Below are 26,111 nucleotides of genomic sequence, written 5' to 3'. Positions count from 1 at the left end.
ACTTGTCACCTACCCAGCAAAACAATGAATACAATTCAATAAAGTAATAATAACTCATAGTATTGCCAGGATACTTCCTAAGCACATGGAGCTTTACTCCAGAATAACAAAAAATGGATTGTCTATGCCCTGTTGGTTATCAAATCCATTGTTTTGCAGCAATGGTTAGAAAGCTTCCTCCTAGTCCACTGAGAGTGATCAGTGTATGGGATCATGTCACAAATAGCTCTTTGGGGATGTAGTTTGTGGACAAAAGGGCAATATTACGTGTGTGTACTTGAAGTCAGCTTTATTGAGTTCAATAGAATTTTGGCCCAGGAAAGTGTGTTTAGGATTCAGACTCCATTTCCTTTTCCAAACAGGATCAGTGTCAGCAGAAATGTTGAAAGCCAAATATAGCCGAAGCAAAATTGTCCAGATAAGCCTAAGTGAAATTATTGGACTTAAAACGGTGTCTCTCTGTGTGTCTATGTTGGTACTTGGAGTGAATTAATTAGTATGGAAGAAGTGCTTTGAAGATGAAAAGCATTTTGTAAAGACTAAGCATTAATTTTGTCGCTGCATTGTAATCGTTCCCAGTTGTTCCACAAATTAGTTGCCTAATAAGGCTTTAATAGTGCTCATTTATCTTTTCCGTATCAGGTGTGAGCCACAGTTGTTATAATAGCTTTACAGCTTCTTTTCTCTTTACATAAAAGAGCATTTTCATAAGTGAGGTTTAAATCACTTTTGAGCCTTGTGTGTGCTATTTATGTCAATGTTTGCGTGTTGTTCATTTAGAAAAGGAGCATTTAGTAAACCTGAGTAAATATCCCAGCCAAGGTGGGTTTTTTACATTTACATTACAAACCACTTGAGCCAAAAGCACGTTAACAGCCACAGGCAGGAAAATGCCTTAAGTATTTAAATGACAGGTGGAAAAACAAACAAAATAATATTGTTGCCAACTGTAGTCTGAGTCTTTCAACATCTGAGTGGCAGACAGTTAGCTGGAACATTCAGATGCTCTTGGATTAAGTTAACTTTATGGATCTGAATCCAGCTAACTTCCAGCTGGGTTCCAGAACAGGAACATCCTAGGATTTGCTGGCTAGCTTGCTTGCATCAGGAGAAGATGGGGGTGGGTAGGTTGTGGGTTTGCACCATTATTTATTTTCTTAAGACTTCTCAGCAGCTTTCAGTATTGTTGACTAGTTCCTATGGTATTACTTGGGACCATCTCTGTTGTTTGGGAGATGGTGGTTCTGCTTTCTCCCAAAGAGTATGCACCAGGAGGTGGTTGTAACAGAAGAATGATTGACTGCCAGGTGTGTGGAGTCAGAGAGTGACAGGTGCAGAGAATCAGTTGAGAAAGACAAGAGTAAGAGAGGGAGACCATAGGTAAAAGGCTGGGAATTAGAGGGAAGTCAGGTTTGTTATGTTAGTAAAACTACTCTTGTTCTTTATTAAATGACTTGTTATTGTTTGATATCTCCCATGAATAAGCTGTAGGGTAACCAACCTAGCATTCTTGAGTCCAATTAGTGCACGAAAGGGTTAAATCCATAGAAGAAGCTGTCCTGTCTGTGTCACTTCCTCTCACCACAAGAGGAAATGGGTAACCAAGCCTTTGTCCATGTGAAATTCAGTATGTAAGGAGCTCTGAGCTGATTGCTCCAACCAGCACAGGGCTTTAACTAGCCCCTCTTGTTTCAGTCCTGAATGGAGCCTGAAATTGTTTTCTGTACCAATAGTTTGTTTTGTAACTAAGCAACATTTTTAATTGTTTGGGCATCTTTTGTGACTGCTGCATGGAAAAAGCACAGAAATCTGACCTTTGAAGAGTTATGTAAGTAAACAATTTTGTTACTTTCTTAATGTGTGCTATGCTAGGGAAGTGGGCTAGCTTGGAGAGATCTTTCAAAAGGGAACACTTTGGGGCTCACGGGAAGGGCACATTTTAAAGGTTTCACAACCTATATTTCCATGCTTTCCTTTGCTGCATATTTTGTGATGTTAAATCTCCGCTGGGGTTCTTTCACAAGAGAGTACTTGCCCCAAACTTGGCTTCCAAGATTTCAACATAAAAAACAAGCTGAGTTTAAAATTTTATGAATGTGATCACGTCTGGGGAGTGATGGGTCAGCAGTTTGCTGGCTCACCTCTCATGCTGGCTTAGTATTACAATAAAAGCTGAGCCTCTGTAAATTTTGGGGAACATTACAGGAAGTGGACCAAGTAAAGTTAATATACAGTCGTACCTTGGAAGTCGAACGGAATCTGTTTTGGAAGACCGTTTGACTTCCAAAACATTCAAAAACCAAAGCGTAGCTTCTGAGGGGCTGCAAGAAGCTCCTGCAGCCAATCGGAAACTGTGGAAGCCCCGTTGGACATTCGGCTTCCAAAAACAGTTCGCAAACCGGAATAGTCACTTCTAGGTTTGCTACATTTGGGAGCCAAAACGTTCGGGAACTAAACTGTTTGACTTCCAAGGTACAACTGTGTTTTGAGCGTTCATCCTGGTTTGTTTGCAGCAAGATTAGATGATGTTGGCTGTTAATGAGCATCCACTCTGATTTGTTTGTGGAGAAGCTAGGTGCCCTTGTATCAAAGCAAATGTTACCGCATGCTTTTCAGTGCATTTCCCCCTCACGTTTCATTCTAGCAAAAGGTTAAATCTTTTGGGGATGCAGGTTTGTTGTGCATTTGGCTTTAATTGCCTGAATTTGCTGGTATCTGACTGAATCCCACTCAGAAACAGCGACAGTGTGGAAATACCCTCTGAGTCTACTTCAGGTCATGTTCATCACCAGTAATTCCACTATATTGTTGGAGGATACCTTTATTAATAATTCCACTACAGTGTAAAGAGACTACCTTTATATTCTTTATTAGTCCTTAGTTCTGTTTTATAACACATTAAAGGCTTTTAATATTCTGCCAACAGGCCTGAGACACTTGAATGCTCTTAAATGCCACGCACCCTCATTGAGAGGAAGCACTAATTCCCACAGTGACTGTTTCTCGGTGTCATTATCCTTACAGTTGAAAATAAGATGCTTAAGCGAAATTATATGAATCGTACAATTAAGCTGTTCAGTCTGAATTCTTGTTAAAATCTATAGCAAATCTGCTGCTTTCAATGGGACTAGGCATTACGGAGCTCGCTTATCAAAGCCGGTTTAATATTTCCTTGTCAGGTGAATAGGTATTTGTTTTAAAAGCAATCATTCCAGCATGGTGAATCAATGAGCCTCTGCAAGCAATAAGCCAGGCAGCGAGCAGAGCTGTCATAAAGCATGTGCTGGTACAAGTGTTTCAGATGTTTTATGGCCTCCTACATAAGCAGGAAGTGACAGTGAGGCAGAGTGCTTTAAGACTGGCCATGGCTCAGTTAGCCTAAGTACTGACAAGGATATTTAAATGTATAATTCTGCTCTAGTTCCATTCCATTAGAGTAGAAAATGAGATTTGGTTGCTCTGCTTGACAAAGCTACTTGATCCCACTGTGCTGCCCTCAGATGAGCTCCGGCTCGGCCTCAGGCCAGCAACTGATTTTGAGTGGGCTCCACAGATGAGTACCTGGAAAGGCATGTAGCTTCTGCCTGATGGTCCTTGGATAATGGTTCTGTGCACAAATGTATTTCATTTCTCTGCAGCTAGGTAAGTTACTGAATTGGAACTCAGTTGAATCAGAATGAAGCATATTAGTATAAATGACATTGCTCAGATGTAAATGGCAGAGAAGACATTGCTTGGATCAGGCAATGGCAAGATCAGCACAGAAAGGAGATTTTGCATATCGATCAGAATCCAGAACTGGTCCGTGAACAATTTGTAGACAGCTGGGGATATGTCTTATGGAGATTGTACTTCAAAGACCCTATTTTATACATAAAAATGGAGACCATAGGCTGTTTTGCCGCTGCCACTATGGGTCTGGCAACTGACTTGTTATTGGCTCTTGCTGCACAATAGGTCTGCCAGCAGGTTATCTGTTATTCAGGTTATCTCTTAGCTATACTAGATAAACCTAGAGCTCTTGAGAGAAAGTACCGATGATGTTTAATTCACCTTCTCCGTTTTGGCTCATAGGAAAAACAATTTTTAAGCAAAGTGTTGACGTTGCTATCAAGGGAATTGATCTGTTATTCAGATGGGTGTATAACTTGGTGGTAGAGTAGATACAGCTCATGTGGAAGACTTAATGTTCAGCCCCTGGCACCATCACTGAAAAAAGTAGTTCAGGGAGCAGGTTTGATGCCAATAAGAGGAGTGGACTTCTAGATGGAGCACTAAGCTGAGTGCAGAGTGCATTGCTTAGCACTTTGTGTGTGTGTGGGGGGCATTATGCAGATGCTTGTTGTACACCAGTGGTGGTGGAGATCCCTTTTTTGCCGGAAGGTCACACTCCCTTGTGGGCATCCTTCTGAGAGCTGCTTGCCAGTGGCAGGCAGGACCAAAGGTAACAGCAGTGAATGTGACTCTTGTAGTATTAGAGTAGGTGCGTTCCAGCCATGCAAAAGTCTGAGGGCTCTACACTCCCTCCCTCACAGTTCAGGGGCACATGCCAGTCAGGAAAATGTACTTGCGAAGGCATGGGGTCATGCTGGGGAGGGATGTGGCATGGGGAAGGGGGTGCCCCAGGGAGAGACCCAGGGACTGGTTAGAAAGGCCTGAGGCATGCAACTGGACCTGGGCCCCGAAGTTGCTTCCAGAGCCATCCTGTGACGCAGTGGGTCAGTGTGTTAGCCGGAAGATTAGTGATTCAAGGCCACCCAGGGACAGCTGTGGGCAGAATCGCCGCATGGCACGGGGTTAGACTAGATGAACCCCAGGGTCTCTTCCAATTCTGAATTGTGCTCATTAGAACAGGCTGGTGCTAAATGTTAACAGCTGTTCAAAAGAACTGAAGCAGCAGCAATTGCTTCTTCCGAAGCTAAGCCGATAGTTTCTGCAGCTCAATTTCCAGTAGTGTTTAAGTAAATAGTCCTTAAAGTTGCAATTCCCTTTGCTCATTATCTCAACTAGCTCAGAAGTGCTACAATAGACAAAGTTTCAGAGGTAATGGGAAGTTCTGTGGGTTTTGTGTTGTTGTTCCAAGGAAAAAATACTAAGCTCAGTAAGTGTAACAGGGAGAGTGCTTCCATGAAATGACAAGCTGCCTTGCAGGTCATTGTGGGGAAAAGTTAACACGGCCAATGTGCAAGATGGTCTGGAGTACTTTCTGTTTGTTCATATGTCATTAAAACAAGGAGTGACAGATTTTATACATTTGAGAAATCTGAGGAAAGCTGAACTGGATGTGATGGCAGCCACGGGTTAAAATTAGGTCTGTTGCTGAGTAGCGCAGCAAGGAAAGTTACTGCAGTTTAAAACATTGCATTGGGGGGGGGGGGAGATGCACCTTTCAATAGCCTTCTTTCTTTTGTTCTTTCCTTCCCTCTTTCGCTCCACTAACCATGCCCAAGCTGGACTGCTCCCCCCTTCTAATAGTGTGTGCCCCACCTCTGAAACCCTCCAGCTGCCAGCAATCGCCAGAACTCTCCCACAAAACTCTGGCTGTCGCTCTTTTACCTTACATGGTGATGTTGCTTTGAACTAGGTTAGGGGATTCCCCTCCGCCTATGGCATCAAGGCAACCTGTCTTTAATGTAAATGGAACTACATACTTAACTGGCCAGCTAAGGCCATAATCTTAACCCATTTAGATAGGTGTATCGTCGTCATCATTGGAACTGATTGGTTTGGTTTCCTCTTAGAGAGTCTACCTTCATCTATACAGAGCCACAGTTTCGGAAAACACCCTGACTAACCCCCCCCCCCCCGGAAACCCTCTATACCAGGGCAGTCCGACTTTTCATACCAAGTGTGCCACAAGACAACTTTGACAAGGAAGCTATGGTCCTCACACTGCCTTGTTGCATGCATGCTGGGGGTGTGGGTAGAGCAAGGCCAAAATTTGATGTTAAGTAAGGTGCTGGGCTTTGGGAAGGCTGCCCTCCTACTTCCTTTCCAAAGCTGAGAAAGCGCTAACTAGGCCTTGGGAAGGAGGAAGGAGGATCTTAGGACCTGTCAGAGCCCTCATGCCTCCTTCCCAAAGCCCAGCAGCTTGCTTACACAGCTGTGGGAAAGCAGCACAAGGGCTGCAAGGGAGGGGTGTCAAATGTTGCTGAGGGCTACCAAAAAAGACCTTGGGGGCTGTGCCCCATAACACACACACTCTCTCTCTATCATCTGTCTGTCTGTCTGTCTATCTATCTATCTATCTATCTATCTATCTATCATCTATTAGCAGTTTCATGAAATGTGAAATCCAGTGTAAATTTTTGACCACCTGGTTAATTAGTCTGATGTGAGAATGGCCTAACAGCAAGTCATAGAAACACCATTTATGACTCTATGCAGGTTTGAGTTTGACTGGGAGCCATCCTAGGCTGCAGCATGAAAACAGCACCTCTGCTGTGTTGGTCGATATCAGCAAACTCAATTAACAATTGCTGGAATGCAAAAGCCATTGTTGGGGTGTGTGGCGACACAAAGATCAAATTGAGGCTGAGAATTTCATCTAAATTTAACTCAAAAACAAGATTTGAAAAGCCCAGGGCATGCTCGCCTCGGCTGCGCTTATTAGCAATGACAGCCAGAAGCAAAGAAACTCACTATATTAATTTAAGAAGAAAAGGAAGACAGCATGTTATTCAGTATAATTAATTTGCAACACTGAGAAAGTGAGACCGCTTGAGACCCAGTATTTGCTTTCATTATTAGAGAGATGCTCTTAATTAAGACAAGACAAACTGAAATGATCAATTTAATTTGTGTTCAAACTAACTTTGATGAGAAAGAAAGAGATGGTGGTGGTGGGGATTCTAATACTAAAAAAAAAATATGCTGTGAAGTTCACACAAGAAAAGAATTCTATAGAAATAATGTAAAAAAATGGCACTGCACAATTTCTTTGTACTTCTGAAGCCAATCTCAGAGGGATGACCCAATCTAACTGTGTGTGCATAGATTCCATTTGGGAGCAGATGAATCTGCTCTAGGGTGAGTCAGACTATTGATCCATCTAGCTCAATATTGGCTGTGGTATTGACTATGACTTTCTGGGGCTTCCGGCAAGAAGATGCTGGCTGTTAAACCTGGCCTGGTGCCTTCTTTATGTACGTCCACAGATCCTTCTATCACTGAGCTACTATGGTGCTCTAACAGAACACATGCTTGTTCAGATTAGATCACTGGCATTTCCAGATTGGGCTGGGGAAAGGGCTTCAGTGTTTTTAAAAAGGTTAAGATTCCATGAACCAGCTGCTTGGTGGAGGAGAAAAAGCTGAATCCAGCTCCTGGTGGATTTTAAACTTCTGCATGTTCTACTCTTGGATCAGATGTGGAAACCATGCAGGTAGAAGTTGTTGGCATACATAGTTCCTTATTGTGCTGGGCTACACACATGTGAATGATTTGGACTTTGCTGTCCTAGACTGAGTCTTTGGTTCTTATTTGTACAGACCCTTGCATATTTTACTGGCAGGGGAATGTATATCATACTTGTATGAGAATGCACATTTTTATATTTCTGTTTGTTTGTGGGATTATAGGGACAACTAGGAAACTTAGCTGAGCCCCAGGCTATTTGCTGTCAGGGTAGTGAAACCTTCATTGCAGATGAGCAGTTTGGCACATTTCTTGTTTTGAGAGGCTTCATGTGGCCCACTGGGCAGAGCCAGTGATTAGCAAGGAAAATCTGTATCTGCAGGTAGCCTATCTGGAAGGTTTTTAGTTTAAGGTAAACTCAGCATAAGGAAAAGCATTATAAGCCTGGAAGGCAGGCAATGTGTTGCTACCCAAGAGTAGGATTCTTCTGGAAGCCTGGTGGGTTGAGGGACTGTTTAGTACAAAGAAAGTGGGTGGCATTTTAATCTACTTTATTTTGCTGTTCTGCTCCAAAGGAATATATTAGTTTTAACTTTTGCATTGCATCTTTTCCCACTGTCCATTTAAAATATGCATGTATGGAATACAATGTTTGATGCGTTTAATGACTTATGCAAATGTCACTCATTATTGGTTCACCTGCTGATTTTTCTAATGCTATAAAGTAATCTGGCAAAGGAAAATGAGTATGCCATGTGTGGAATGTGGAATGTGTTAATGTCTTACAGCACCATGAGTACCAAAGAGCAGCTATATATTTTTTAAAAAGCACAGAACATTACAAAGCTGTTCAAATGATATATTAGGATTTCAATCCAACATGTTCTTTGTAGCAACATTGCACAAATTCCTTAGGCAGTGAACAGTGTCATCCCCATAACTCCCTCCCTACCAGACATGCAAAAGAAAACTTTGAGTCCTGCATATCATGGAAAGAGTGCATTACACAGAGTATAGAAAACACTAGCAGAGTGCATGGAAAACATTCAGAATCAGGGAAACAATACTGTTTTCTTAAAATGTCCTGATAGCTTTACTGTTGAGTTTTTTTCATTAATCTGACACAGTGATGGTGGACTTAGTTTTGACAACCCTACATCCAGACAAACAAGCCTAACACATTGGGCTTCTCCATATGTAATTGTAGAAGATGCCCAAACCCTCTTCACAATACACTTTCTCCACTTCCTGTGAACTTTATTAAACTTCTTAGTTGCTTTATCTTGCCCAGGGCAACAAAGTGACTTACAACCAAATACAGAAAGGGAGCACACTTTCCCCTGCAGAGACATGCATGAGCGCCAGATGCTGGCATGCGCCAGTGCATCTCACTGTAGGGGCATACTGACCATGAGACTACAGGTTTCAGACCAGAAGCACCTATAATGTTTGTTATTACAAAGTACAAAAAGTAATGACAGCACAAGGAATATTAAAGTGGTTTCTCTATTCCAATTAAATCTTGATCAGGCCTGTGAATCTCACTGCCCTTCGATGAAGTCTTTGTTTCTCCCACCAGAACCTGATGTGGATGACAAATGCCTTGAAGGAAGCCAGTGATCCTGTTATTTGCTCATCTGTTTTACCACTTTACCATAACAGCCCAAACCATCCTAAGCTAAAACATAAAATTGTTCTGCCGGGCCTGTTCCAGCCACAGAGTGGAAAGGAAAAGTGGAAGTGAGGCCAAAGGTCCAGATAGTCATCCCCAGAGAAAACACCCCCAAGGGGAAATTACATTACCCATTACCACTGGCAACCAACACTAGAAGGTGGGGTACATAAAACTGGCTATCTTTATCTCAACATACCCATACAAATTGAACCATATCTCCATTTTGTACTTGAAGGCTGTGGGTCTCTGTTAATACAATTCCATTCCTCAAAACGATACTAAAAAGATTTCACTTCAAACTCAGGGAAAAGACTGACACATCACACATGAATAGCTTGCAACTTTATTCATTCCAAGGGGAAAATGTTCTTCATCTAACGTTTTGTTTTAGAAGCACACCCTGAAATAGCACCATTTTGACTATGTAACAGGCTGAAGTCAAAATATTTGCAAAAGGGCCTTTTTATTATGAAGGTAATGTGTATAGATATATATAGGATTCTTTAAAAATCTGAGGCACTTTTTTTGGTTTTAAGTGGTCAGGCTCATATCAGAGTCGGATGATGTCCTGTTAATTTGTAGGGCAAGATAGAGGCTGAACTCCCTTTATCTCCAAGGCTTTGCTGAAGTTAATCTCAAGAGGCTTAGCAGTTCCTTTGGTGAGCTTCATGGATCTAATGCATCCTTTGAAACGGATGTTAGTGGTCAGGCCAAACTGGTTCAGTCCATCTGTGAGGGAAGACAGAAAAAAAGAAGGTAATTATTCAGATCTCTCTTCTAAAAATAAACATTTCCTTCATATTTCATTTTCTGTGCAGCATTTATGAGTAGAAAGCAATGTGAGCTGCAGGTGGAATCCAATTAAGCCCTTATGCTCATGGAAGGATTTCTGATCCAGCAGATACTTCTGCTAAGGGACCAGGACGGGAGATGGCTTAGGCTACATGCCAGATATTTAATTGATAATGCATACCTTACAAAAGACAAACTTTGTCAAGTCACACTACAATTGTTCTTGTTTTTTTAAATAAAAACTAACAGATAAACAGGGAAAAGCACATCTATTGTCTCCACTTTAAATTCATGGTCTTTTTCAGTTTACATTTAGCGGGACTGGAAGACACTTTTGTCATAGACATCTTGTAGTTGGGGGAAAGAGATGGGGTGGTAGTGTTCTTTCGTTCTATTGCCCAGTGTTAGTGTAGGGATTTGTGTCAGCATCACGTGGGTAGGTCCTTTGTTTATGTATTTATATTGATAATGCGAGAGATTAGAGGGTTCTGAGGTTGGTTGATTGATTGAATGGAAGGGTAGGTTGTTGGGTCAGGCTAGCCATATTGATTTGTATGTTGTGCTGTGTATGTGATAAAGGGGAACCATACTAGGGCGAAGGTGTCCTCCTTTGCTTGTCCCTGTGCTTAGTTTAAGTTTGTTGGTAAACTTCTTTGGTAAGGTAGTTTCCCATACATTTTGGTACCAGTGGTCTATGTTCACTCCTGATAGGTCCCTTCCAAAGTCTAGGTTTGTACTCTGGATTTCTAGCTGCTGTGAGTAAGTAACTTATGAGTTCCTTGTCATGTGTGTGTGGATGTCCTGGAAAATATTTAATAAGGCTAGTTCTAGAGTAGTGTCTATTACCCGTTTTGTTATTTTGGAAATTTCCTGCAGCACTGATACTCAGAAGGATTGAACTTTGGGGCATTCCCACCACATGTGCAGGTATGTGCTGACTTGCCAGCATTTAGATGAGATTCCTGGGTACAGTGGTACCTCTGGATGCGAACGGGATCCATTCCGGGGCCCCGTTCGCATCCTGAGCAGAACGCAACCCGTGTCTGCGTGTGTGCGGGTCGCGATTCACCGCTTCTGCGCATGACATCATTTTGAGAGTCTGCGCATGTGCGCGTGCGGTGAAACCCGGAAGTAACCCGTTTCGTTACTTCCAGGTCGCTGTGGAATGCAACCTGAAAACGCTCAACCTGAAGCTACTTTAACCCAAGGGGTATGACTGTATAGAAGCACCAGCTTCTGTGGTGTTAGGTATAGGCCTGCGTGATGTTTTAATACATCTCCCAGGACTGGTATGCGGGCCAGAGTGCAATGGCTGCTTCACCCAGTGGGGTATTGCAGTTGAAACCACCACTGCTCCTGAATCCCTTTGCCACCAGCGCGCAGTGTGCCAAAGGAGAAACAAGCTGCAGCTGGGCACTGGTGGCAGAGGGACTAAGGAGTGTCCCACTCTGGCCATCATACAATGGAGGGAGGAACAAGCATCGTGTTCAAACTTCTCCATTGAGGGGTGCGCAGCTTCCTGCCCCTCAGTGGAGAAGTCTAGCAGAGACCGTACTGTACCTCCACCTTATGCAAGGTGGGGGCTCAGCTGCCTGCTCCTCAACCGAGAAGTCTAACAGTGTTGAGGGAGGCAGCCCCCCCCCATGTGAGCCACAGGACAGGGCAGGTGGATTGCTGCCCTCCCCTGCCCATGTGAATGAAACTTAACAGACTCCATGTGCTTGGCTGCCTTTGCCTGAGATGGTGGGCTGCATATTTCCTCTGGGGTGGTCAGATGCAAGGTGTCTGCTCAGGCAGGCTGGACTTTGAGGGAGCCACTCTCCATAGCTTGTTCCCTCCAGGGGTGGAGAGACGCCCTTGCGCCTGGTGGGATGACAAAGCTGCATTGATCCCAGCCCCACGAGGCACTGGGGTGAAACCAGTTCAGCTCCTCGTGGGACCAGGGCCAATGTAGCTTTGTCCTCCCTCCGTTTCAACATCATCACAATGCCAGATCATCATGATCGGCTGGTGATACACTGTGATGTTGAAAAGCTGACATTGCCCAATCCGTGTGTCTGCCCCCACAACTTTTCAAGTCCCTTTCTCTGGAATATCACCCAAGCCTGAGCCTATTCCAACATGGCTATTGATGACAAAAAATAGAAAATAATAGAGTATAAAGAAGCGTAATTGGAGCTTTTTGATTTAGGTTATAAATGAAATAAATCAGATACAGGTGGGGAACTTGTAGCCCTCCAGATATTGGTCCTGATTTACGACTGTTGCCACTGCTGGCTTGGGCTGCTAGGTATCTTAGTCCAGCAACATCAGGAAGGTCACAGGTTTCCTATCCCAACTGGTCTTGTTACACATACAGGAAACTGTGTACATGCCAAACATTTGGTGGTTCAGGATAGTTTTGATTCACCTCAAACTGGCTGGACTACCCATTTCACCATCAGGTTTGTTTTTCAGATTGGTTTTTCCCCCCTCATGAAGCATGGGATCCAGACAAGATAGTTCCACTGATTTTATATTATTTATTTTTCTTAATATGCATAGACTGCTTGATTGTTTAAAACACCACCACCCTCAACAGGTTTCCAAAAACGTAAAACAATAAAATCAACAGATATTTACGACCTTACTTTAAAATATACAAAAAGTTAAAACACTAAAACAGATTAAAATGACTTCAAATTCCTAAGCATCTGGGTAAGCGGGCCTAAACAGGAATGTTTTTAGCAGGCACCCAAAAAAGATCAAGTGCCATGGAAGCCCTCCATAGAGTGCATTGCAGTAGCAGTGGATGAACCACTGTGGGAAGGCTTTCCTGACCCTCAAGTGGCTGTAGCTGTTGAGCTGGTCACAATGCATAAAAGGCACTTGCAGTAGCTGAGTCTCCATTGACACAGCTGGACCCAGAAGCACCTCCAAACTACGAACCTGCTCAGTTGGGGGGGGGGGGAATGCTACTCCATCTGGAGTAGGCAATTGAGCTACTCAAGATTCAAGCTCAGCTTCCTTTTCACCATCCATTTCACCTCTGCATCCCAGCAATAGCCCAGGGACTGCACAATCTCTCCACGCTCAGATGTCCTGGAGAAATAGAGCTGAATGTCATCAGCATACTGATATCATCTCACCCTGAAACTCCTAATGACTGCTTCCTATACATATTACATAGCGCTGGAAATAGTGTAGGGGGCTGAAAGGCACCCTCCCAAGGCTATGTCCTGGACTCTGCCTTGAAGGTAGGATTAGAACCACTGTGATAGTGTCCCATTTCCCATTCCACAGAGGCAGTTCAGGAGGATACCATGGTGAATGCAGTATCAAAAGCATGAGAGATCAGGAGCCAGGTCACTCTCCCTGTCCTGCTCTTTGCTGCGGTCATCCATCAGGGATGAAACACATTGAAAAAACAAACCCTATTTGACGATCACTGGATGTTGAGTTTGTACTCACCAGGATATCCTCCAACGAAGACAGGATCATTAGTCTCTGCTGAACTGGAAGCTGCATTCGGACTGATCCCTTCTACGTTGTGGCCATCTACTGTCAGAATTAAACGGTGCTTCATCTTGTGTGCTATAATCCTGTGCCACTTTCCATTACACAAGCTACCTGGAACAGCAGGTTCATAGATGGCAGAGAATCGACCTGCGCCATTATCGACATGGAACATCACCTGGCAAGCAAATTACAGAAACAATTAGGAAAACCAATTAGCTCTAGAAACAAAGCAAAACAAAATGTAATCTGCTAATTGCAAGGCTGGCTGCTATGCTGTCAGATGGGATCTGCCTTAAAGCTATGAGGTTGATATACAAGGTTTAAAGCAGAGACTGTTATATGTCATGTTTATGGTGCAGATCCTAACCCATTAAAGGCAGTAGTGGCTTGGTTATCCTCTTCAGCTAAAACAGTGTTTAAATACTTAATCAACATAAATGGATGAATTTGTGCTGTACTCAAAGATCCACTTGAAATTAATTTGCAGCTTTAGAACCCATCTTGGCAGGAAAGCTCAAAATTATGGGCATAATGTTTGTCAATTTACTGCTGCCAAACTAAAATGGGTAATAGACGCAAAATACTGTTTCAGCAGAGGATTTGATGATCCAAGCGTTTGTGAGAACTTGACCAACTTGCAAAGGGTTTCTCTGTTAACTGTACTGCAATGTGTGGCACACAATAGTTTCTATGCAGAATTTCTTTTAGAAGAACCGTGATAAGGTTTGGAAAGGCAAACAGAAATTTCATCATGAGGGATCTGGTTATCCTATTCCTGCAAACCTGGTAAGGTGCTAAAGTGATATTCTAAATGTGAAAGTGGGACAGAGTAGCCAGGCTTTGCCCTGCAAGTCAGAGAGACACCCATATGTAAACACCCTATTGGGCGGCTTCAGTTGACCTGCAAAGACCTCAAAATGCCAAATGAAACCCTTCTTATACTTAACAAGAAGTACAGAGTGCCGGGGGCCACTAGGGGGCGCATTGGAAGATGGCCGACAATACCATCTCTCCGACCCACACGGGGTAATTAAGAGGCTGTTATGGGAGTAGGCAGCCTCCCTTGTTGTCCCAAGGAAATGGGGAACACTGCCCTTGCCTGCTGTGCCCATAAATCACCCCCTAATTCGAAAGAAGGGGGTGAGGGCCCTAGGCAGAATGCCCCCGTGTGGACCTCGGCTCTCCTGGACGCTGTCTCTGATCGCGCACTAGCTGCAGCAATTTGGAATAATTAATTACAAAAGAAGCAAATGCACATATTTCAAGTGAAGAAGGGGAGTGAAGTCTGCTAATTTAAGTGACCTCTGCGAAAGAAGACGACGGGTTGGAGAAACAGGAATATTTTACGATGAAGATACACCAAAGGCTGGGTATGTTGACAACGGGACTGAATGGGGGGGGGGGACTTTTTTACTTTCCTTCTATGTGATTTACAAGAACCCCTCCTCATTAGAATCGTCGGTTGAACTGACCCAAGCAGGATGATTAAGGTCTGTGTGGAGATAAACTTTAACCAAATGTATGCTTTATGGAGATCGAGAAGCAATAAGAGCTTTTGGAATGGCGCAGCAATTAATTCGGAGTCGCCATCTTGCCAAAGGATTTATAGCCAGGAGGAAGAACGGACTTGTTTTCAGACTGCATTCCTGGTGAATCTCCTCAGAGGTTTTGAGAAAGGAGGCAGATTGGTGAAGATTAATGACGCTAAGACTGTTTTGATGTATGGAAGTGATGTTATATGGAAAACGTCTGGATATGGCTACTGGATAAAAAAAAAAATATCCACGCAGGATTACAAACTGTTCTAATCAGCCTGTGGAAACTATCAGAGGTCACAAAGAGAAAGGAAAAATATATGAAAATAACAACAAGAGATGTGGAAAAACAATAAGAAAGGACTGAATAGTACTGTGAACATCATAAGGTTAGATTTGTGGACATTAAAACAGCAGCAAAAAGCAAGAAGTTGATTGGATCCCCTTCAGAACTTGAAATATGGGTACCCCCAACAAAAATTTAAAATTCGGCTGTGTAATTTGGAATTTATGTAATTTGGTTTGATTTGATGTGATTGGTCGGTTAATAAAAAATTATTCTTAAAAAAAAGAAGTACAGAGTGCCTTGGTGATACCTGGTTTTTAGCTAAACACCGTGATTTTTTTGCATAGCCAGGTCAAAAATGATGAAACACCATGATACAGACTTCAAACCGGTTTTGGGTGGTATATTGATTTTGCCTAGCTCTAGTACTGGTATAAAGGCAAAAATCTTGTTGTCGAGCTCCAGGTGCTCTAGACTACAACTCCTCTCATATCCTTGACCAGGAGCTGCAAAGGAGGAGGTGTGGTGCTGTGCACCTGGCCTTCCAGCAGCACAGGGGCTGCTGTTTACTGGGCGGAGCAGGATGAGGTGGAGGGGAGATTGGCTTGACTGATGAGCCACATAATATCAATCTGGTGCTCCCACCCTCCCACTGCCTCACCCGTCCCAGTAAGCATCAGCACTCCACTGCAGTGAAGCTAGGTACGCAGCACCAGCTCACCACCTCAGTCACTCCTGCCCATGCCTATTTGCCATGCTGGCTAGGGCTGACCGGAGTTGGAGTCCAGAAAATCTAGAAGTCAGCAGGTTAGGTAAAGCTGGTTTACATGAAGTGGTTGATAAACAGAAGATTGTCTGAAACAATTCTCATAGCTCCATACTCACATTTTCATCTACCAACTCAATGCCAAGCCCATCCATTTTTTGGCTGCTGATCCCCAAGAGGACGCCGTTTGTCCGAGTTGTGCGGAACTCAAACTCCACTCGCAAATCCAATCCTACTTTATATGCTCCAACTGAGAAGTGAGGAAGAAAGGCTATGTCAAGTTCAGAGGCTTGGAAATAACACCAGTAATGTTTTTTTCCACATCACACAAGACTTGTAATAATGTTGTTGCCACAGTAACAGAAAATACATGGGGCACAGGTACACTGAACTCCTAAGCCCTTTCCTTCAACAAATGGTTAATTTGCCAGCAATGGAAGACTGGCTTTCAGCCTGGGCTTGAGGGCCTCAGTGGGCTATACTATCCGAGCAAGGTAGAAGACAAAGGATGAGGACATGAAATGTTGGTATCCATCTGTCTTGAGAGACAATCTGTTGGTATCAGTCTGTCTTGAATGCCTCTGGGGGTGAAGTTAACACCTGAATAAGCCTGTCACCATAGGAACATTTCTGTTCTTATAAGAGTTCAATGCAATTTGGGGAGTGCAGAAGCTAAAGGGGAGGGCAGGGGGAAGCCTTGTTCCATGAATGTGAATTCTGCTGCACTCAAGGGAGGAAAGTTAGAATCCAAGTCATGTTCTTTGATAAAATAAAATAAGATTATTTAAACAGGTAATATCAATGTTTTAGAATTGTTGTGGGGTTTATAGTTATAACTGCACAAGTTCTTTTAATGAATGAAAGAATAACAAGAGTGTCATTTAAAAGAACTTTTGTAAATTTAATCATAGCCACAATCCTTTGCAAGACCTGATATTACTGCTGTTGAACAAAGTACATTTCAACAAGCCTTGCACAGGTAGCAATCCCTGTGGGCCATCATAAAAATCTATATTTCTTTCATTTTGCTTCTTCACTTCTCAGCCTTTATGCTCCGATATATTAATACCTCCCTAGGCAACTGTCTTCTTAGGAGGGCCCAACCATGATTTCTGAAGAACAATTGTAACAATCCCCTGGTGCTCCATTTTGGAATAAAACCTCACATAACGTTACCTGTTTTGGCAAACCCTGTTCCTGAAAAGTATGTTCCTTTCTGTGGATTGGCAAAGCACTTTCCGACATTGTAGCTGGAGGTAGGATTATCCAGGTCGACAGGAGACTCTGTCATTTGGAAATTTCGCATGCATCCATCAATGCTATAGACAACCTGAGTAAGGGTGAAAAAGGTGTTAGTATATGCACAGCTATCTAAAATGCTTTCATCCCACAACTGAAAAAGTCAGAGATATGGCATTGGTGAGTAGCTAGCATTTTTAATTCATTGTTCTTGGTTTGCTGAAATGAACAAGACTGATTACAGGATTCCTATACAAAAAAACCAGGCATTAATGGGGCAATATCCTTTAATTTTCTGCAGAATCACGTTGCTTAGAGGATATTCTAAGGTTTAGATTACACAAAATGTGGGTCACAGTTTTCTAAGCTTAAGCAAAGGTGACAGAAAATGTGTAGTATAATAGCTTGCCAAATTACATTAGGAATATAAAATGTAATATTTTTCCTGGGTAGAACATATTTTCCACATAACAAAAGTGTGCTTTGAGATTACTATTGCTAGCATTTGTACATCTCTTGGACAAGAATGCAGCCATGTAACCTCTACTGTTCAATGATAAATCTGTCTACTGATTTATTCTTTTCCCTATGCAAATAGATTATTTTGTCTTCAACAATCAGGTAAACAGACACCTTTCCAAGACAGCCAAAGATTACACTTCTAATTTTTATCCTGTGTTTTAGATTTTTAGGAGATTTTTTTGTATTATATATAAATACAGTATACATTTGCTGATTATTTTTTTAATAAAAAAGATACATGTGGAATATTGGTGTGAAGGCTAGGTTGTAATTTAAGGAGTTCACTCACTGGCCCAGCATACAACCCACTGTGAAATGTGTTTTGATAGTGGGAGGAGAGGCCAGCACAGCCACATTACTACCAAGTTCCCTGTGACACGAAGGCCTTGAACTGGCAGTGTAGAGATTCTTTTCTCAGAAACTCTTGTTCATGTTTCCTGGGTAGATGCCAGCAGCGATTGGTGGGGCTGGAACACTCACCTGACCACCTGCTGCTGCTTCTTCCTTGGAGATAGAAGGGGGTATGGGGTCTGCAATGGCAGAATCAATCTGGTGTTCCCACCTGTGCCACTGCCCCACCATGGCATCAGCTACAGGACTCAGCTCAGGCATTACTGGAACACCTTGGGACCTGCTTCCTCGTGGATGGATGCATACCACTCTGGTAGCACCTTGGACCAGAGAAACAGCTTGGACCACCTGAATGATGTTCCCCATGCCAGCATTGCTAGCCCCTGCAGATGGGCATTGCTGGAAAAGGAATAAGTTACTCAGCCTCTTTTAAAGGACACCAGAAGCAAAATGCTCATCCTTGTCTTTTGTTCAACGTGGCTACACCATGTGCCTGACAGTGGTGTCACAGAACACACAACTAACAATGAGTTAGGATTTTTTTAAAAACACAAAAAGTCTTTACTTACGGGACCAATCCTTTTAGTTGTATAATTAACTGGCAATCCTCCAACATACAGCGTCCCCACTACATCCAAAATGTCAGCTTTCTTTGGGCTTCTGGTCCTGTTTGTAGCACCATCAACTAAAAGGACACCTTCTTGCTTGGTTCGGAATATTTTTATCTGGAAAAAAGATAGTAGTTTAGTACATCGCTGTTGCCGCCACCGCCACCACCACTATATCTAGGTTGCAATCCTATTCATACTGCTTGAGAGCAAGACCCATTGAACACAATGGAATTTACTTTTGAGTTAACATGCATATGATTTGGTTCGTGATGCAACATCCCTCATTTTTAACGAATGCTAAGTTACCTTCCTTTCACTTAATAGGATTGCGTGCTATCAGTAGCAGATGGCGTGGTGGCGATGTGCCACTTGACTGCTGGTTGGTCTCTTTGCCACAGCTTACAGGAAGAGAGTGGCGGAGGCAGCAGGGAGGTTGACGTGGTGTGTTTGGATCAAGGAATCTTGCCATTGCCACCTTGCCAGTCTCCCTCAACACAACTTATGGGAGGTTGGATGAGTGGCGAGCCTCACCACAATGTCCGCTACTGTGTGCAGTGCAATCCTATGCATGTTTATTCAGAAATAAGTTCCACAATATTCCCTGGGATTTGCTTTGAGGTGACTATAGTTCTGCACCCTTAGACTGAAATCCTACACAGAAGTAAGGTCTATTGGTGTCTGCTTTTGACAAACACGCTTAGGATTGCACTGTTATATTCTGAGGACTGAGGTGCTTAGGAAAATGGCATGTATTCGTAAGACATTGCATAAGCAATCATAATAACCACAGAGTTTTTATGACAACATTCTCCTGACTTGTGGTATTCAGAGGCACCCTCCCTCTGGCAGTGGCTAATAGCTATTGATAGTCTTATGTTCCATGAAACATTAGTGATGGTGTGGAATAGTACTGTTTGCTCTTTTAGAAAACACATTAATTCAAGCGAGCAAGCAAGCAAGCAGGCAGGGGCGAAACTGGCTGAGCATTCTGCTTTCAACAGAAGCCAATCAGAAGCTAACAACTAGGACTTCTGGTGAATAGCAACATTTGCAATACACATGACATTTGTGTTTGAATAAACCCTATGAGAATATTCATGTGTCTCTTGTTTTGCTGCCTTGCTTGATTTGGATCCAGACTTTGCTCAAACTGGTGACAGCTTCCTGCCAATCCCACCTTTCCCTATAGTCCCAAGCAACGTCCAGGAATCTGCTCCAGAGAGTGGGTTGGACTGGTGGGGGGGGGGGCAATACTATCCACTTCTGCCAATGGGATCCACCCCTTCAATGGGTCAAAAATGTCAGAAGAAGTCATTCCATTTATGGACAGCTAAGATTCGATCCAATCTATTCCTTCTACAATGCTTCCTCATTTGGGATTCCTCTCCCCGTTCCACACATAACCTAATTCTATAGGTGCTGACCATCATTGCTTCATACCTTGTGCCACTGGCCATCATTGATTTTCTCAGGAATCATTGTGCTGGTGTTCCCATGGCCCAGGTCATAACTGAAGTATGGAAAGCCATTCTTTATTTGAACGGTGGCAAAATCAGCATGATTGATCCGAGCCATATAGAAGAGCAACCCATTTTCAGCCTCAGTTCGGATTTCAAATTCAATGGTAAGTCTATACATTTGGAAAAAAGACCACAAAGTCGAGAAGCATTAATGTGCTTTATCTTTCACTCTTCGTCATAAAACTAACATCGCTAAAGGCAACATTATTTATAAGACAAATAAAACTAAGATACCCATTTCCTATTTCTGAACTTGCCAAGGTGTATGGATACAGTACTGATGCACTTACTGCATAGACTTGATTTAGAGCTAGAACAATATCATCTTTATGTGGTGCAGAAAAATAAGGGATAAAAACTTGTCCCTCTGCCCACAAAAGGCCAATAGATCATTTTAAGAGCAAACAGGTTTTCAGTTTACTGAACTGGATAGGTGTGAGTTCTGAGTAGAATGGGGTTAGCCATTCCATCATCCAAAAGCAAGTCTGGGTCCAGACCCTTAAATGAAAAACATAAAATAGATGAATTCAAACAATAATTAGCATCCAAAGAACATTAAAAAAACTCATGGAAGGCTCTGAGGCTGCCTTCTATATACATAATTGAAACTGAAACTGATGTTCTAAATATCAGTTTATATGTAAATGTGTAAATTCATACTTCAAAATATTTACTGTAAAAAAGATTCTTAATAGTGTAATCCTATGTATATCTCCCCAGAAACAATTCCCGTTGATTTTAATGATTCTTAGTCCCATAGGATTAAGTGTCTATAGGACTGCAGCTTTAAGTGCCCATAGATTGCAGTTTAAATAATTCTAGGAAATTAGTGACTTCCAGCAACACAGAAATGTTCTTGTCTGTGACTTGCTAAATATAGACCAATTAATTCTGTCTCCTTGGCACTTTTGCTTTATTATTATTTTTGCTCTGTTGGGCTTTTTCAGGAATGAGACACATATTAAAGAGCTACACTGATTTAGGAAAGGAGCTTCAAGTCTAACATGGAATTCTTGCTAAGTGTAGCATCTAACGTTGAGCTGAATTTTAGAAGAACAAGAACATTTCAAACGGTCATTTTGTGCAGCATGAAATGAAGAGAAACTTGTACAGCTCCTTCAATTGTGGCTGTCCTGCCTAAAAGCATGCCCAGCATTACTCATCCCACACTACTCTACCACAATGAGTTTCACCACCATATCATCTCAAAAGTATGGAACATACTTATTCTTAACTTTGGTGTCATCAAATGCAACTGCAATATGACTGTTCCTTGAGAGGCCAAATTGCTTGCCGCCTTCCAAGGTAATTGGCTCCACATCAGCAGCGCAGTGTTCCTGCAAAACAAAACACCGCCATCATCTCTTATTCATTGTGCTCTATTAGTTTAGCATGGAGCCCTTCCCACACACTCTTAAGGAAAGCAGGTCACATTTTGTATGACGAGTGGATCATGCCAGTATCTCAGTTTTGTAAACATCAGAATTCACTTTGAACAACATAGGAGATGCATCCTGTGCTTGCCTTTTTGCTTTAAAGCTGAAGTAAGTAGTGCTGCATCTATGCACCAGACCCAATTCTACATCTGCTTTTGGGGGCATACCAGGTAAAACATCATCTTAGGTTAGGTGACTGAAGCAAACTCAGCTTTTTATGCCATAAGCACATAAGACAAGCCCTGCTGGATCAGCCCATCTAGTCCATCATCCTGTTTTCACTAGGGACGCGGGTGGCACTGTGGTCTAAACCACTGAGCCTCTTGGGCTTGCCGATCGGAAAAAGAAGAGAAGAGTTTGGATTTTATATCCCGCTTTATCACTACCCGAAGGAGTCTCAAAGCAGCTAACGTTCTCTTTTCCCTTCCTCCCCCACAACAAACACTCTGTGAGGTGAGTGGGGCTGAGAGACTTCAGAGAAGTGTGACTAGCCTAAGGTCACCCAGCAGCTGCATGTGGAGAAGCGGACGCGAACCTGGTTCCCCAGATTATGAGTCCACCGCTCTTAACCACTACACCACACTGGCTTCGAACCGAAGGTCAGCGGTTCGAATCCCCGCAACGGAGTGAGCTCCTGTTGCTCTGTTCCAGCTCCTGCCAACCTAGCAGTTCGAAAGCATGCCTGCGCAAGTGGATAAATAGGTACCGCTGTGGCGGGAAGATAAGTGGCGTTTCTGTGTGCTCTGGTTTCTGTCATGGTGTTCCGTTGCGCCAGAAGCGGTTTAGTCATGCTGGCCACATGACCCGGAAAGCTGTCTGTGGACAAACGCCAACTTCCTTGGCCTGAAAGCGAGATGAGCGCCACAACCCCAGAGTCGCCTTTGACTGGACTTAACCATCCAGGGGTCCTTTACCTTTTTACCTTTACCTGTTTTCACTATGGCCAGCCAGATTCCCGTGGGAAACCTGAGGTGAGGAGGAGGACCTGAGTTCCCCTGCGGGTTCTGGCAACTTATGCAGAAGCGTGCTGAAGACTTTGGAATTCCCTCTCTTAAATTTTATGTGAAAACTCTTCTTTTTACATTTGACACTCTAGCTACAGACGTAAGTAAATCAGTGCCATGTACTAAGGAACCACATGAACATGAATGCCATATTATATGTTTTCTGCTTCTAGTGGATATGCTATGAAGAGGATAAATGAATAGGCTGACACAAGCAATTCACAAGAGAAAAATGTTTCAGGGCAAAAATAGGTCCAAATATACATATTCCAAAACATTTTGTTTAATAGCCCCGGGTAACCACTTTCGTCTGCTTTTATTCTAATTCAGTGGAGATTAGCCTGCAATGTGTGGAGTTCTGTCCATAAAACATTTTCAAAACATCATCAATTATACATTAGGAAACAAGACATTTACACTTTAAAGAGGAATCTCCTTTCTTCTATGCTTCAGCAACATGCAACCAATCACAATGATCTGGGTATCGGCTTTCAAATGGGGTTTTGTGGGGGATAAACATTATCTTCAAAAGAGAAGGGGCACAAAGAGAAAGAGCACAAAGATGTTAAGGGCACTTCCAGACATAGTGCTTTCAGATAAATTGATGTTCTGAATGAAAGTGTTGGTCACTGAAAATCTGCACGTTCAGAGTGCCAGTTATGGTTTCTGCAGCTGCTCCAGATGAACCAGCAATATCTATGCAGGCTGTTATGTCCCGAACAACCAGGTTCACCTAGACCCCCACAAAGGGAAGATTTTTTTCTTTTGAGGTACTTTTTTGCTGCATGTCCTGCTATGAACCAGAAAGTCAAGCCAGGAGGACGTCTGGAAGAGCCCTGTTGCGAATGTGTGAGGCTAGTCCTTCAGCAACTGACCATTGGCAAAGGGAAATCTCACGCTCCTGCACATTCAGGTCCACATCTATTTTAACAGAGTTGCGTATATTTTTTTCTGTCAGTTGCAACTTGAAATGAGGTGTACAGATAACAGCATATACGGGCCCTCCACCATTTGATTGGCATGGACCAGGAAAGATGCATAGTGAAACCCAAATTATATTAAATACTACAATGGACCAAAAACGTCCAGAGGGAGAAGATGAAAGCATTCATGTTTATTAGAAATGTTACTGGAATGGGAATGTATAGCTTTTTGAAAAGACTGAAACTTTACAACCATGTACGCCGAAGAACAGCTTCAAGAATGAACCTTTTAATTAATTCTTTTAGCTGAAATCTTATTGATGTGACATTTCCTGTGAGACAGGAAATTGATACCTTCAGTAGAGCAGTTTGAGCAAATGGGAAGACTGCTGTCTGACTGTCTCACACATTCGTCTGCAAAGCTGCACTACGGCGGGCGGGTGGGTGGCAAGAGAAAAAGCCATTTAGTAGCAAAGCAAGAAGATAAAATCACTGTGAAACAGCACTGCAGCATCTAGCAGTGTTAAATAAAACCAGGGTGGGGGAAATTGGGAAAAACACTGGGAGATACCGTCACAGTGCCAAAGTCAGCTGAAATGTTGGCGCTCTTCACTTCAGCAGCAAGCAAGTCCTAAGAAGCAGTAAATAACATGAGGCAGAAGCAGCAATCACTGAAGTTGTCTCGCTACACACACACTATAGTGTTTGCAGCAGAAAGAGAGCTACTGTAGGATTCTAATATCCAGAACGCCCAACCTCAAGTTATTAGTTTATTATTTTTAAAATCTTCTTCCTCAGAAATGAAGACTATCCATATTCAAAATACAAATTAAGCTTTGTTTATGCCTGCATTAAACCTGCAACATAAATACAGGACAAAGCAACAGCAAATAAACTCCAGCAGCTGAAATCCTTTCCAGGAGCAAACAAAATTGGCCAATTTGGGGGCCCAGAGTGGTGGGTTTTCTGTGGCATGTGCAGCCCTGCCTCCTGCTGCCGCCTGGAGCAGAAGGTTGGAGGGTGGGAGATAATAATTTTCCACCATTTTGTGCTCCACATAGGGCCCTTCACCTCTCCTGTCAGAAGCACACCACGATCACTCCAGCATCATGGAATTAATTAATTAATTAGCTAGCTAGCTAGCTTTATCACCCACCCTTCACTATAAATACATTTAAAAACTGATAAAAATCACATTTTTAAAAACAAACAAACATAAAAACATTCCAAAATGGAACAATGGAATGTCAGGTCAGCAAAAGAGGTGGGTTGCAACCCCCCACCCCCAAAAGCAGCTTAACTGTCCAAGGCCAAGGTAAAGAGCATATGGGGAAAACTATACAATAAAGATGCTAAACATGTCGTATTTACTCACATCTAATGCTCACCTTCTTTTGGCCAAATTATGTTGAGAAAATTAAGGTGCACATTAGATTTGAGGGGACATTTACATTCACCAGTAAACACTTTTTTTGGTTTCAAGGTTCTGAAACCTGAGGTGCGCATTAGATTCGATGGTGCATTAGACTTGAGTAAATATGGTACTTCTGTGGAGAGGGAGAGTGCCATAATTTAGGAGCAACCACAGAGAAAGCCCTCTCTCAGGCTGCTATTCCCAGTGGAACTGACCAGGGATTACAGTTGCTCTGAAAGCCATCTATGTAGAATGAAGTTAAAAAGGCTAAGCTTGTAACCAGTACATTATGAAATATATCAGAAGTATCTAAGACATTCACTGCTCCGATGACTCAACACTAAAGATATAATCGTCAGGCTGATGAATATAAAATGAAATTACATTGGTCTAATAAAGCATTGAGAAGTGTGAACATTCCCTCATATTTAAAGTCACCTAATAACCATTTCAATAGTAACACATTTTAAAATGGTATCTGTGCTTATTGCACAACACCAAGTGTCTCTTGTGCTACTTTCAAAACAAATACACATTTTGTTATTTCCATAGTAAAGGCCTTTTGGAATATATGCACTACTTAAGAATATTAGGCATTCTGAATAAAGTAGGATCCATTATTTTTTACCTGAAAATGATATTTCAAGGGACAATTGATATCACCTCAACATACTGAAGTATTCATCTTCCTTGCTTGGACATTGCGGCAGAAATTGTCAGAAATCTTAGCTATGTCAGCTTTTCAGCATATATAAAACCATTACCTTCTTAATGGCATCATTCCACTAAAATAGTAAACTGTTTAGAAGACAGACGAAAATACTATCATTTGGTTCATCAAGCAGAGTATTATCTACTCCAAAGGATAGCAGGAAATAAATCTTGGTCTATATACAAAGCATGCACTCATATTCCAGTTTGACTGGTATATGAATACAGAACTTCTCATATTGTATAAAATAATTATGTCACTGGACTAGCAAAATCTATTATTATTATTTATTAGTATACCGCCCTTCATCTGAAGATCGCAGGGCAGTTCACAACATAAAAATACAAAATGAAAGCACAAAATATATATTAAAACGAAAACAAACCAAAAACCACCCTACCACATTTAAAAGGCCATAGACTGTTATTCAGCTTGAAGCCTGGTTATAGAGAAATGTTTTCACCTGGTGCC

At 42.4% G+C, this 26,111-nt stretch overlaps 1 protein-coding gene and 1 long non-coding RNA gene across 9 annotated transcripts in view; one reads left to right on the top strand and one right to left on the bottom strand.

Moving 5' to 3' along the window:
* Positions 1-1,214: 1,214 nt before the first annotated feature.
* Positions 1,215-26,111, top strand: part of LOC308473927 — an 80,482-nt gene continuing 55,585 nt past the window's right edge. For both annotated transcript variants that reach the window (XR_013984411.1, XR_013984412.1), the window contains exon 1: positions 1,215-1,828. This is a non-coding gene — a long non-coding RNA (uncharacterized lncRNA). The remainder of the gene's footprint in view (positions 1,829-26,111) is intronic.
* LAMA2 (laminin subunit alpha 2) overlaps positions 9,359-26,111 on the bottom strand; it is a 380,508-nt gene continuing 363,755 nt past the window's right edge. For 5 of the 7 annotated variants that reach the window (XM_080999463.1, XM_080999466.1, XM_080999467.1 and 2 more), the window contains 8 exons: positions 24,086-24,145; positions 21,376-21,488; positions 20,072-20,261; positions 18,590-18,745; positions 17,085-17,238; positions 16,028-16,158; positions 13,274-13,496; positions 9,359-9,760 (listed from right to left, as the gene is read on the bottom strand). In XM_080999463.1, the coding sequence (XP_080855589.1) occupies positions 9,603-9,760; positions 13,274-13,496; positions 16,028-16,158; positions 17,085-17,238; positions 18,590-18,745; positions 20,072-20,261; positions 21,376-21,488; positions 24,086-24,145 (1,185 nt within the window). In that variant the 3' untranslated portion in view covers positions 9,359-9,602. The remainder of the gene's footprint in view (positions 9,761-13,273; positions 13,497-16,027; positions 16,159-17,084; positions 17,239-18,589; positions 18,746-20,071; positions 20,262-21,375; positions 21,489-24,085; positions 24,146-26,111) is intronic. The other 2 variants (XM_080999465.1, XM_080999469.1) reach the window with 1 other exon arrangement.

This window comes from Podarcis pityusensis, assembly GCF_964106645.2.
Source record: "Podarcis pityusensis genome assembly, chromosome: 3".
In the NCBI taxonomy this organism is placed as follows: domain Eukaryota; kingdom Metazoa; phylum Chordata; class Lepidosauria; order Squamata; family Lacertidae; genus Podarcis; species Podarcis pityusensis.
Note: the sequence above shows the minus strand (reverse complement) of the source record. Positions and strands in the feature narration are given on the sequence as shown.